At 37.9% G+C, this 14252-nt stretch overlaps 1 protein-coding gene across 3 annotated transcripts in view; it reads right to left on the bottom strand.

Annotated features, from left to right (window-relative positions):
- The window catches only part of LOC137653568 (sec1 family domain-containing protein 2-like), a 261267-nt gene that overhangs the window by 13549 nt on the left and 233466 nt on the right, over window positions 1-14252 (bottom strand). For all 3 annotated transcript variants that reach the window (XM_068387077.1, XM_068387076.1, XM_068387078.1), the window contains exon 12: window positions 11381-11536. In XM_068387077.1, coding sequence (XP_068243178.1) covers window positions 11381-11536 — 156 coding nt within the window. The remainder of the gene's footprint in view (window positions 1-11380; window positions 11537-14252) is intronic.

Here is a 14252-nt window from a genome sequence, read left to right as displayed (position 1 = left end):
CTGACCATTCACCTTCAACACTGGTGGTGGGTTAGGGGTGAATTTGCCAACTATTGTTTTTACTTTCCTCCACACAGAAAATGGTGTTCTACTGGTGATGGAGGAAACAAAAGACATCCATGACTGGCGCCTTAGTTCTTTTATGGCACGACGGAACTGTGCTCTACATTTCTTGTATATAATCAAATTCTTATTAGTTTGGTCACCACGCAATCGTGTTAAGAGATCTTCTTGTGGCTCTGTGCAGGGCAATTAGTTTTGAAGACCACCAGGGGACTGGTTGTCATTTGAATAACCCTGTTGTTTTGGGAATTGTATTGACTCTTGCTGTATGGAGAGTTCCATTCAGTAAGTCTATGGCATCATCAATATTTTCAACCTGTCCTGCATCCCCCTCAATTTCGCTTAGCTCACGAAATTTATCCCAGTCCGCCTTGTCAAGATTCCATCGTGGCAATCTCTGTAATTGTGGACCATTGTTGTTTATAATGATTGGTGCATGATCACTAGTATGCCAATCATCTAATGTCCTCCAATCGAAATCGAAAACGCAATTAGAGCTCACAATTGATAGGTCAATACATGACAAGGTACCTGTCTGGACATGAAAGTGTGTGGGCTCTCCTGTATTAAGGAGTCCCACATCTTTATTTTCCACAATGGATGATATGATATTTCCCCTCGTGTTTGCTAAAACATCACCCCATAAAGGATGTCTACCATTCAAATCTCCAAGTAAAAGAAAAGGTTGAGGAAGCTGTTGAATCACCTCTACTAAGTTATCATACAAAATGTTACCATTTGGAGGCAAGTACAGAGAACAAATTGTATATTTTCTCCCTATATCAATCTGTACAATCATTGCCTGCAGAGGAGTATGAATAGATAAGGGTATTTGGGGAACATATCGACAAACGTATGAGAGACTTCCACCATGGCTCCCTACTCGGTGATCATACGGTTTCCTATAGCTAATATATTCGCAAGGACAAGGGTATTAGCATCAAGCTTGCTCTCCTGTAGACATATGATTATTGGGGAATGCTCATAAATTAAGAGCTCAAGTTCTTCATATTTGGCCCTTAAACCCTGACAATTCCATTGCAAAATGGAGGAAAAAACTATGCCTTATTTCATGGAAGAACTTTTGGATGAAGTCTTCCCATTAGCAATTTTTGATTTAACACGATTTCCCGGTGGTTTTATTAGAGAGATTCTTGATAAATTGGGTTTGAGTTTGTTATTTTCTTTTTGTCCTTTTGATCTACAGTAATTGTTGAGGGGGATGGTGGACCTCAACTTGAATTTCTGATTTATTTAAATTGTCTTTTGGTTGATCAGAAACATCAACAGACAAAACATCATATTTATTTGATGTCATAACTCTAATATTTCTTATGGAAAGGGGTGAGAGAGATGGAGGTCTCTCTCTTTTCCAATTGATAGGTATTGAGCTACCAGGTTTTTGTACCTTCCCCACTACAGTGCACCTGGTAACTTGGTTTCAAGTGGAATCTCCATTAAATCACACAAGGACATGGCCTGGGAGAAGTTAGTACTATCCTTTGTAATGGCGGATAGAGGTTGGATAGTGGTGGGCAATGTCTTTTTGTTGATACACGATGGTAAATCTTTAGGAGATATTGTTGTCTTATTATACAGCACTTTATCAGTAGATGGTTAATTTCTTTTTCGAGAACTACCTACAGTAGTAGGTGGGTTAGATGATTCTAGAGGAACTTTTTCCCCTGTTTTTAATGTCTTTGCATAGGTAGTAGATTTATTTAATAATCTCTTGGCATGCCCTACGCTTACATGTTCAATAATTGATTTATTGAGGGCAGCTTCTTCTGACTTATAAAACTGGCAGCTCCTATCATTAGATTTATGATTAGAGTTGCAGTTCAAGCACCTTGCCTCAATTGTACATTCTCCATGGTAAAGATTGGAGCAAGTATTAAAAATTTTATCATTCTTGCAAACTTTGGAAGGATGCCCAAATTTAAAGCAATTAAAACATTGCAGTGGCTTCTGCTTAAAAGAGCGAACTCTAATCCTTTCATTTTCTATGTCTATGTGGAAAGGTACATCAGCATCCTATATAGTAAGGATAATCATTGATGTTCCAGGTACTTTATGTACTTTCCACACTGATACTGGACACAGCCAATATCTCCTCTTCTGTAAATTCATATAGGTCCCTATTGAAAACCACTCCCCTTCCATAGCTAAAGTTTAGATGGGGTTTGATATCCTATTTTATATCATCATTTACCGTCTTCAAATTGGACAATACAACAGACTGGGAGTATGACTTGGCCTTTATCAAGTAACTTTTCTTACCGAATCAAGATATATCTCCAGGTGCGATCGTTTCTACCTTCCTCTGAAGAAATTTGCAGATCTTAAAGTAATTTTCTGTACCTCCTGTAGATTGAGCAAGAAGCCACATTGGTGGTTTTGGCTTTCTTTTGGGATGGCATATCTATTTCTATGTCTTTATCAATCCAGTCTGCTGGTTTGTAAACATCCAGATCTTTAGGCACCCCATCACACAGAGCACCCTTAACACTCATATTACCTACTTTAATATTAACAATATTACTGCTTGCATTGAATGCTTCCTCATGACAATTAAATGATAACCAAGAATCCCTTTATCATCTTGAAGTTTCATTCTAATTTCTTTTATTAATCCTAGCATTCAAATATTTTATATAGCACATCATAATTAGCTTCTAATGGGATCTGGGTAACGTGCAGGATTTTCAATTTCCTTGTGTTGCCCAAATTACCCTTTTTTCGAATGTTCGAAGAATAGTCCTTTTTAGTTCGTAAGTCATCAACGGAATTTTCTTTAAATGAATTGCTAAAGGTCGTCAACAGTGCCAGGGGCGAGTCAGCATATCCAGGGGAGGGGGGGTCATTGTCACAAAAATCCATGAGAAAAAAAAAAAGAGAAATGTGAAAATGTTTGATTCACCTGCTTGAGAACATTAAGGCATCACATGTTGGGAAGGAAATTTGCAGTCTCCACTACTGGCACAATGAGAGTATACTTCCCAGAGTCCACTCCATACCCTACACAAAGGATAGCACCAAAACAGATATAGAGGCACAGGTGTAAGCTGAACCCGCCTGTTAGGACTGACACCAAAAAAACTATGGAATCATCCCCCATATCTGTAATGATGGGCTTCCGGCCAAAAGCCGAGAGTCCTACCCCAAGCATTGGGTCCCCCTGGATTACGAAGACCCAACACTTGAGAATAATTCCGGCAGAGAGGTCCAAACCATCTTCGGGATGGCTGAGATCATCCAATACTCTCACATATAGCTTTGAGCAAAAACACCTCCCAACCGAGACACCTTTCCCATTCATCAAGGCAGGCAGCAATAATGGATGTAGAAACATCCACCCAAGTGGCAATGACAGATGTAGAAACATCCACGCCATAAAAAAAAGAGGACATACATATATATGTAAATATATACACATACATTTGGGAAATTTTACTCATAGGGTTGGGACAGCAACATGAAAGAAAGTTTATAAAATTAGGAGAAGGTTGAAGTGATATAAGGAGGAAGAAAAAGATGAGAAAGAGAGAAATTTAGATTCAAACTGGGGGAGCAATTTCCCCAAGTTCGAGAGCCCTCTTGCCCGTCATCAAGTTTCAGCAGGGAATAAAATGCCGTGCTGAAGCTCAATGACTTCATCAAGGCATTTTCTCATTAAGAGGGCCAAATCTAGAGACATCACCACATTCTGTAGTACCTACTTTCTATTGTATTAGTTTACTAAACATGAAATAATTATATTCCCCTCCCTTCGAAGTTGCAATAATCCACATTGGTGGCTTAGGCTTTCTCTCTACTATGATATTTATTTTGGTGTCCACAGATTCACAGTTATACTGGTCGCTAGAGCAATATTTGTCAAGGTTTACAGGAGCAGTATTACATAATACTCCAGTAATCTCACTATTATTAACTTTTATTTTTTAAATTTCACACATTGCTTTAAAGGCCTCTTCATGATTATTAAAGCAGATCCATGCTTCCCATTTTCCATCTTCTCCCCTGAAATTCATCCTTATTTCAGTGATCTTACCGTAAGCTTTAAAAGTCATCCACAATGCTTCATAATGACAGCTTATTGGCAAATCACATATATGAATTACTTTTAATTTCTTCACATTTCCATCATACTTCTGAGCACTGGAGAAGTCCTTTTTCATTCCCAAGTTAGCAACAGAATTTTTCCTTAATAGAATTGATAGAGGTCATCAATAGTACCAGGGGGGAGTCAGCGTATCCTGGGGATGGAGCGTCATTTATCAAAGGGTCCACAATGAAGGGTGGGATTTTATTCTATTCTATTTTTGTCATCGGTTGTTTGGTTGGGTTACCTGCTTGATAATATTAAGACCGTATCATATGTTGAGGAGGAAATTTGCATTCTCCACTATCAGCACAGTGAGAGTATACTTCTCAGATGGTCTACTCCATACCCTACCTGTGGGTGTAAGCTAAACCTGCTAGTTAGAAAATATGGAATCATCATCACCATATCTGGGATGATATCATCCAATACTGTCACATATAGCTTTGAATGCAAACACCTTCCAACTGTGATCCCTTCTCCCATTCATCTAAGCAGGCAGTATAATGAATGTGGAAATGTCCATGCCATTTAAGAAACTAAATATAAAAATAAATAAACAAATATAAATATAAATAAAAGTATATAAAAAAGAAAGATAAAGGAGATATTACTCAGTGTTAGGACAGCAAGAAGAAAGAAAATTTATAAAATTAGGAGGAAGTCAAAGAATTATTGAGAAGAAGAAATAGAAGAAAGAAATTAGATTCAAACTTGGGGACCACTTTCCCCAAGTTCAAGAGACCTCTTGCCCATCACAAGTCTTCAACAAGGAAATGAAATTCTGAGTTGAAATAAAGTGACTCTATCAAGGTATTCTCTCATTAAGAGGGCAAAAGTGATAGAAATAGAATTGATGACTATCTTGGGCTTGATGAAATTTTGCCAAATTAGTGAGATCAAGTTCAATATTTGATATATAGAGTCCCCTTTTACATACTTGTAATCTATTCTACTGCTTTGAATATGGAAAAGGTAACATTTGGAATTTCATTTCTTTTCAAAGGGAGAGATGTATATCTTGTTCCCATGGCCAGAAATCTTCATCACCAAATAGCTGAAGTAGCACTTTACCTTCAACATTATTTTGCAAGTCTTATCAATTCTTCAAATAAATTTGGATCAACATTGTTTTCATCAGCCTGAAATGGGTCTTTAAGTTTTATCACCAAATATTCTTTCTGTGTTTGAAGATGAGAAGGAAGAAATACTGTAGTGTAGATCAGTTTTTGAAAATTTAAAACATTGAATTATTTTCCCCAAATTTTTCAAGCTATGAAACTTTTTTTTTAGTGCCCGACAGACTTGATTTAATCTAGGGTCTGTCATTTCCTCTTTAGAAGTAGGAGTTGCAGGGGGATCCCAGTCAACTACATCATCAGTAGAAAAGCTAATGTGTAAACCTACTTTTGAGGCTTCTACAGAACTTTGTTAAACTTAATTCGAGTTAAGGTGCCACATGCAAGCTGCTTGTGATTTGGAGAAGGTCGAAGTAAGGGAATTTTTTTATACAGTGACCCTCTATGTAAATCATTTTTTCCCCAAGCATTAGTGGATACACATAAAGCTAATGCAGTTAAAGGCCACTTCACTTCCAGAAAAATTGGGGAGATATTTTTTCACACTACCTAAAAGCAAAAAGCCATCTTTCACAGGGCTTTAGCAACCAGCAACCAGCAAAAGACTAGCCCCATACAACTGTCCCAAGCCTAACTCTATACCTAAGTTTCTTTGAGATTAGCAGAAGCAGCAAAGTCACAATGCTCACACAGTCCCAAATTCCTGGTCATTCAGGATTTTTTTTTTCTGAGGAAAAGGGGTAACTGGAGGAACATCAGGTGAAACTGCGGGTCTAGTCAGTCTCATAGAGCCAAAGGGCTTCATCAATAAATGCCTTCAGATGGGAGGTTGTTCCTATTGCTTTTACGAACAGACATTTCCTTAGTGGGGCAGAGCATAGCCTCAGAGGAATATTTAGGTTCTTGAAATTCAAAGGCACACTATTAAGTGTGCTGAGGACAGATTCACCGACCAATTGAATGATGGCCTTCCTTCTGTTCCAGCCCATCTTGGGAGAGAAGTATTTAGTACGTGACAGACTTAATTTAAGGGCGGAAATTGCCATATATGAATTTTCAATCAGAATTTGATAACTTTCTTACAGTATATAAGTATGTATACGGTATTCATTCTGAAGAAATCCCAAGGCGATTGGTTGATTAGTTTCAATTTAATTGAAGAAACAAAAAAACAAAATCAAATTGATTCTAGTAATTTATTTCTGAAGCTAAAGCAATAAAACTTACTGACTTAGAAAGTATATAACAGGGAAAAGGATCTCTTGGGAGCATTTTTTCAATAGGGAAGAACAAATCTATATGGACATTTTCATTTTCTGTTAAAAAAGTAAAAACTCAGGATTCATTAGCTTTATTTTACATTCATAAAATATCTATTTCCAACAAAAATAGAAATTTTTTTCTCTTCTTTAAAATTGTACATTTATCTTTGAAATTTGTTTTCATATAAGAAAGTTATAAGCATTTGAATAGAAAAAATTGAAACTGAGAAAAACTGTTGTTTTTTTTTGCACATCCAGGGATGACGTATTGCACTCATTGCATGAAATCTATAAGGGGTAAAAATACATTATCAAGTTTTAATGATAGATAAGATGCTATTGATGAATTTAGTTGTATTTACATATTTCTATAAATTTCAAGAATTTTTGTCTAAAAATAAGGTCGAGGTCAAATCAAAAGTACATACCTCCCATATTTTTAAAAACTGAAGGGGTTGGGTTTTAAATTCATTATATCTCCATTATTTCTTAATATTTTGCCTTACATATTGTCACCAGGATAGATAGGATGGCATAGATAACTTTGAGGGAATTTACTAATTTTCAATAATTTAAAGAATATTCGTCAAAAAATAATTCGAGTTGAGGCGCTACATGTCAGCTGCTTGCGATTTGAAGGAGGTCGGGTTAGGGGAATTTTTTATATAATGACCCTCTGTAAATCCTTTTTCCCCAAGCATTAGGGGATACACATAAAGCTAATGCAGACAAAGGCCACTTCACTTCCAGAGAAATTGAGGAAAGATTTTTAGCCCTACCTAAAAACAAAAAGCCATCTTTCACAGGGCTTTAGCCTATATTAGGAACCAACAACTGTCCAAAAAGCAACCAGCAAAAGACTAGCCCTATACAACTGTCCCAAGCCTAACTCTATACCTAAGTTTCTTTGAGCGTAGCAGAGGCAGCCAAGTCACAATGCTCACACAGTCCCAAATCCTTGATCGTTCAGGATTTTTTTCAGAGGAAAAGGGATAACTGAAGGAACATCAGGTGAGTCTCATAGAGGCAAAGGACTTCATCACTGAAAGCCTTCAGATGGGAGATTGTTCCCATTGCTTTTAAGAACAGACTTTTCCTTGGTGGGGGCAGAGCATAGTCTTATGAAGATAATTAAGTTATTGAAATTCCTAGGCACACTATTCAGTGTACTAAAGACAGACTCACCCCTGAAAAGTGATCCTCGACTTGCCTTGTTTCAACAAGCATATCATATACACAATGACAACCATCATGCATGTCTACAAATTACTGCACTAAGGGGCTTACACCTATACTATAGATCTAAAGGATGCTTATTGGTCTGTCTCTACTAACCCTACTCCCCACTTGCGACCTTATTTATGGTTTTGGCTCTGGAGGGGTTTATACAGGCTCAAAGTGATGCCTTTTGGCCTCCATATCACTCCAAGAGTATTAGTAAAATTAGAAAAGCCAGTTAACAAACCCACAGTTGTGGGAAGTTCAAGTCATCACCTATTTGGACTGGCTAATTTAGGCGGAGATGTTGTCACGTAGACACCGCTTGAAACCCCTGTTGGAGGTCATGTAAATGACCTCTGCCTGCTGGTTCGCCTGGGAATGCATGCTGCCTCAGCTTCCACTGGCGACAGGATTCTGTTGCTGTCTCAATCTGCAGACAAAGGGTTTTTGTTGTCACCTCATTGTTCTTACAGATTGCATGGGAAAGCTGCAGCCAGGAGACGAAGGGCTTCCGGATGAACATCCGGTTAGTTACAAAACGGACTACTACCTCGATACCCCTAGGACACGCGGCACCTGCCCACGGACGCCATCACCACGTCCTACGGTGTGCCACGCCTAACTGGCAAACTGGCAGTCGGGACAGAGCCTTTGTCAGAGTTAAAGGGCTCGTATTGCTCCGTTGTTCAAGACCTCACACATAAGTACTTTGTGTAAAATTATACTTGGTATTTTTTAAGTAGATAGTTAAAGTGTGAGAACTAATCATATAATTTTCGTCTCCTCGTTGTTAGCTCGCCCAAAAGAATTGTGATGTTTGAAATGTAAAAGAGAACTTATCATTTTTGTGATATTAAGGACGCTCTGCAGAATTTTCAGTAAACTTAAACAAATCAGAAGTGCTCAAGAATAAACTTGTAATTTGTTTACCTAAATACAATAAGTTTGAAATGCAGCCTAATCACTGTCTTATCCCGTTTCTTGAAATTTATTTTGTTTTGATTTGTCTGTAACTTGACAATGTAAGAATTATGCCTCGGGTAAACAAATCAAGTCTTGCAAGTTCTTTAGGATGCAGGTCTCCTTATCAACTTCACAACATTAACCCCTTCACAGCGAGGCGGCGGATCCAGATCTGCTACTCAAGCTATATACGAGATTTGTCATCATCAGATATACAGTGCATGCTCATTTACTCTATAATAACCTATATTTCCATGTTTATTTGTTTTACTGCTAATTACAGAATAAGTTTCAAAAGGTTTATTTGCTATTGTATTTTACTCTAAACAACCAAAATATTTTTTCCAATCATTATGAAGTGATGGTAGAATAATTTTTCAGAAATTTGTTTAATATAATTTTCTCTAAATAATGGTAAAGCACTGTGATTTTATGCGTAAAAATAAAAAAAAAAAAAACTTTATAATTACTGTCTGTAATAATTTCACGATAAATAGTTGTTGAAATATATAAAATGACTCATCAGTAATAATGGACTTTACGTTATACAGAAATGTAAAGAAAATGTCCATTTGTTTCCTTTAAAACAAGAAGTATTCTATAATGTATAATTATAAAGTATGGTAAAGAACTGTGATTTTGTGTTGAAAAAGAAACCTTATATTCATTGAAGTGACTGTTATTCCATAAAAATTCTACAATACCTGTCGAAAGATATAAAATTACTCGTCAGTAATAATGAACTTCATGTTATACAGAAGTGTAATGAAAATATCCATTTGTTTCTTTTGACACAAGAAGTACTCTATAATGTATAATTTATAAGGTGCATATAAGATAAACATAAAACTGATGACAAAAGAAACCCATTTGAGAGAGAGAGAGAGAGAGAGAGAGAGAGAGAGAGAGAGAGAGAGAGAGAGAGAGAGAGAGAGAGAGAGAGAGAGAGAGAGAGAGAGAGAGAGAGAGAGAGAGAGAGAGAGAGAGAGAGAGAGAGAGAGAGAGAGAGAGAGAGAGTAATAATATAAATTTAGTTCATTAGACATAAGGTTTGTTTGTTATTCTGACGTTCCACCTTGAGTGTGACTGTCACTATGAACTGGATAATTCATGTTTTGGGTATTTCACAGGCTTAGAAATAGAGACTGTGCATGTAAGAACATGACAAATACTGCATATAATGTTGAATAAATGGAAATAACAACAGTAAACTAACTTTAAGTTGTGAAAATAATGAACAATACTAATATGATATATATGAGACATGAAGATGATAATATTTTGTAGAATGATAGTTGAAAAGAAATTAATAAAATAAAAGAAATATCCCATCTTGTCAATAACTTGCATTACTGGTAAAACGTTTTAGTGACTTTATGGGTGGGACTGGAGTCGCAGGCATACAGCCAATGATGTTTGAAGAGCTACATAGTACATTCTGTGTGATTTGAACATGTATTGCCAACATAGAAATACACTAAAATAGACCTTACATAACCATGAATAAGGACTAGAATCACAAGAGTTTCAGTTGGTAGTGGGGTGAGATGTGAGGATCCTTATGTCTCTAAGCTGGGAGTGTCAGGGGGGCTTTGAGTAATGCCTCAGGTAGGGTATGTCACCATTGTCTAGAGAGAGTGGTGTGATTTTATAAGGTAATATATAAACAGACTAAACTAGCTCTTACACAATCAGAAATAAAGGCTAGAATCCCAAAGACCTTGTTGGTTGGCTGAAGAAAGAAAAAGGAGGGGGCTAATATCCGGGAGAGGAGATTTTTTAGTGAAATTTCCTGAGTGTGAACTGTGTGTGATATATGGCCATGTGCTATAGTCTTTTGTAGGATATAGAAGTTATACGAGTAATTTTAATCTCCATATGGTTTATATTTGTAAATGACATATCTAGACGTCACAGTACAAAGGGGTTGAGAATAGTTCCAAGAAGGATATTTTAGTATGTAGGTCTTCCTTTAGGGTTAGGAGATGGTAACCTCTGTCTAGTCTCTACTCTGCAATCATATCTGCAGATATCCATATCTTCCGTAGGTAGTTTTTTTTTCAAAACACCCAAACTAACAAGTCCCTTTGGATTGTTGTGGCTCTATTAATAACGTCTCTATCTGGTGATTGGCAGACGGATTCAAGTCTCGCTCAAACTCGTTAGTTCCTTAAGTGTCTGCAACCTAACCATCCTCGTGTTAGCTAAGAATGGGGGCTTTGGAGCCATTAGCTGGCCCTAGCTTGGGTGGAGAGGGGTCTTGGGCGCTGATATGATATATTGTATGGCTAGTCTCTAGGGGCCTTGTATTGCTTGATAGGGCAATGTCACTGTCTCTTGCCTCTGTCATTCATAAGCAACCTTTAAACAAGGGCTATCTGTATTCTAATGACTCCCCTTAAGGAGAAAGGCGATCCTCTTTCCATCCATCAAACCCATCATATGAGAAAAAATGCTTCCTCATTAGTATTTTTGCTAATATGCAATTTCTGGACATCCAGAGCTTTACTGGTTTGTCTGGGCATAAGGTGTTTATACGACACTACTTGAAACAAATCCAAGCATTGAAAAATATTCCATCAATATTAAATCTCAAACAAAATATCATACCCTGAAAGAAACTACAGTTAATGACTGAAATTTATAAAGATTTATAACAAAAACAAGAACAAAAAATCTTCCTATATTACCTGAAGCCAGTTTTTATTAAGTCCTTAAAACCTGCTGATTTGTACTCTAAATCCAACATATCTGCTTGGGGTGCAGTAAGACAGTCATAAACTAACTTTTGCAGCAAGCCTTGGCTTGAAGCAGGCTGAACTGTATCTCCAGGAATGTGAAGATTTCTGAAATAATAAACCAAAATGAATCTCAGTGAACAATTTTATGAGTACTCAATCAATACTAAAGTTGAATATTTCCTAAATACTAAACCTAAGAATAGGGCACAATACTTCTGCTCCACTCTAAAACACATAAAGCAATGTTCCAATACTAACAACAGTCAGACCATTAAATTATCCTTCCATAGAAAAATTGAATGAACATAATGGTATGAAACACCTCAGCCTTATATAAAATTTCTATGAACATTACTTTTTATTACAACCCATAACTTTTAACTAGCTTCCTTTTTATACCAACACTATTCTTTCACAACTTTAACCTATTTTCAATAGAATTAATGGATTTATGATTTTGAGCCATATGATCTGACACTGGTGCCTGGGATGACATTCAGCAACCATGTACACCTGGGGCAAAATGCAGTTGCAGTAAGAAGTAAAATTGAGAGGGGTTAGATAGTTGGAAGAAAGGAAGCAGAAATGGAAATATAGTTCAAAGCTAAAAGGGAGGTAAGATAGGAGCTGCAATGACACTGTAAAAAAACCCTAATCCATGCCTAAAGTGTACTGCTCTATGTGCACAGATGGTATTAATTCCCTAGAGCCAAGAGAATGGCAATGTATATTAGGACTGAGTACCCTGCTTCTCATAAGTCCTGCTATGAATGTGGATGTTATGAGATTCAGGTAATAAAAGTTTGTGGCAGGCATAACAACTTCTATTTGTGTTTGATCTACAGGAATCCAGACATGGATGATTCTATCTTCGATTGTCTTCTTACTATTATGGCTAAGATACAAGATGATGACAGAAAGGCCGCTTTTGTCTTTGTTGGTGATTTCAATGCTCACCATAGGGAGTGGTTAAATTCTGTTTCTTCTACCAATCACCATGGCTTAAGAGCTTTAGACTTTGCCTCTGAATCAGGCTGTGAGCAAATCATAAGTGAAGCTACCGAGAGTCTGGTAAGTGTTTGGAGCTCGAATACACCAACTCCCCAGGGGTTATAACACATAAGGTTGGTTCTCCAGTCGGGACATCTAATCATACCTTGATTTCATAGTAGTGAAGACTGATCAGCCTGCCCTTGATGTATCATACTCATGTAAGATTTGTATGAAATCTCAAGCAGACTGGAATGGGTTTTGAGGGATCTTTTGGGCTTGAATTGATCACAATTGTATAGTAGTGTTGATCCTGTACCAACTGTGTGTCACACGATCGTACATAGTAACGATATTTCTCTTTTTTTTTGTATATAGTCTCCTTTGTATCTTCGCTCTCCCCTTGCACGGATAACAACCTTAATCAACTTGTCTGTTTTTCTCACCTTTAAATGTTAACAGAAACCGTTGTTGGTTGAACAGGAAACAGCCTGTTATATGCTATGGCCTTGTTGCCCGGAATTGATGTATAATGTATATAAACTGATGTTCTGTAATAAAGTTACTCAGTTGCTTTCATCCCGCTTTTGAGTCACAACCTACTCTTGGCTTGTCACATTGGTGACCCTGGAGTGACTCGCTCCTCCCGCCTCCCCCGCCCCTCACTGTTACTATGACGCCCTCAAAACATACCTTCTGCAGCAGTACTCGCCGTCGCCAGCTGCCCATATAGCAAAGCTTTTTCAGCTCTCTCAACAACCGTTGGGGGACCAAAGGGCTTCGCTCGCCCTCAGGGAAATGATCAGTATCGCTCGCCTGCAACCTGCTGCAGACTGCTCTCCTCGCAAGGTGAACCTACCGTTTACCCGAACCTGTACGCGCTGCCATACCCGATGTCGATAGTTTACCTATAAAGGACTTGATGACCAAAGCCAACGCCCTTACCATGTACCAACCGTGTGTCACACGATCGTACGTAGTAACAACATTTCCCTTTTTTTTTTGTATATAATTTAGTATCCTTTGTATCTTCGCTCTCCCCTCGCACTGATAACAACCTGAATCAACTTGTCTGTTTTTCTCACCATTAAATGTGACGAGCCAAGAGTAGGTTGTGACTCAAAAGCGGAATGAAAGCAACTGAGTAGCACTATTACAGAACATCAGTTTATCTGGCAACAAGGCCATAACATATAGCAGGTTGTTTCCTGTTCAACCAACAACGGTTTCTGTTAAAGAAACCGTTGTTGGTTGAACAGGAAACAACCTGCTATATGTTATGGCCTTGCTGCCAGATAAACTGATGTTCTGTAATAAAGTTACTCAGTTGCTTTCATCCCGCTTTTGAGTCACAACCTACTCTTGGCTCGTCACATTGGTGACCCCAGTGACCCCACAAGAAGCTACCTCGTTAAGTGGCCCCATACGAGGACCCTCTAGCGGAAGCGACGGACGCTATGTCCCTCAACTGAAACAGATGGAATCGGAGCTACCTGTTCCCTCCGACCGATCTCTTAATGAAGGTCTTCAACAAGCTGAGATCCTTTCGGGGAACGGCAGCTCTAGTGGCTCCCAAGTGGCCAAAGAGCAACTGGTTCCCTCTAGTATTGGAACTGAAGCTGAGGCTGGTCACTCTGCCGGACCCAGCACTGTCTCAACAGGTCCAGAAGTCGACTGTCTTCACTTCATCACAGAGAACCCAAAGCCTTCATCTCATGATTTTCTCTCCTTAGCAGTAAAGAAAAGATTTGGGATCTCGAAAGGCACTATAGACTTCTTACAAGAATATAAGTCAAAGTCAACCAGAAGACAATATGAATCATCTTGGAAA

The sequence above is a fragment of the Palaemon carinicauda genome, chromosome 14 (assembly GCF_036898095.1).
Source record: "Palaemon carinicauda isolate YSFRI2023 chromosome 14, ASM3689809v2, whole genome shotgun sequence".
Lineage (NCBI taxonomy): Eukaryota > Metazoa > Arthropoda > Malacostraca > Decapoda > Palaemonidae > Palaemon > Palaemon carinicauda.
This window is presented reverse-complemented; position numbering and strand designations above follow the sequence as displayed.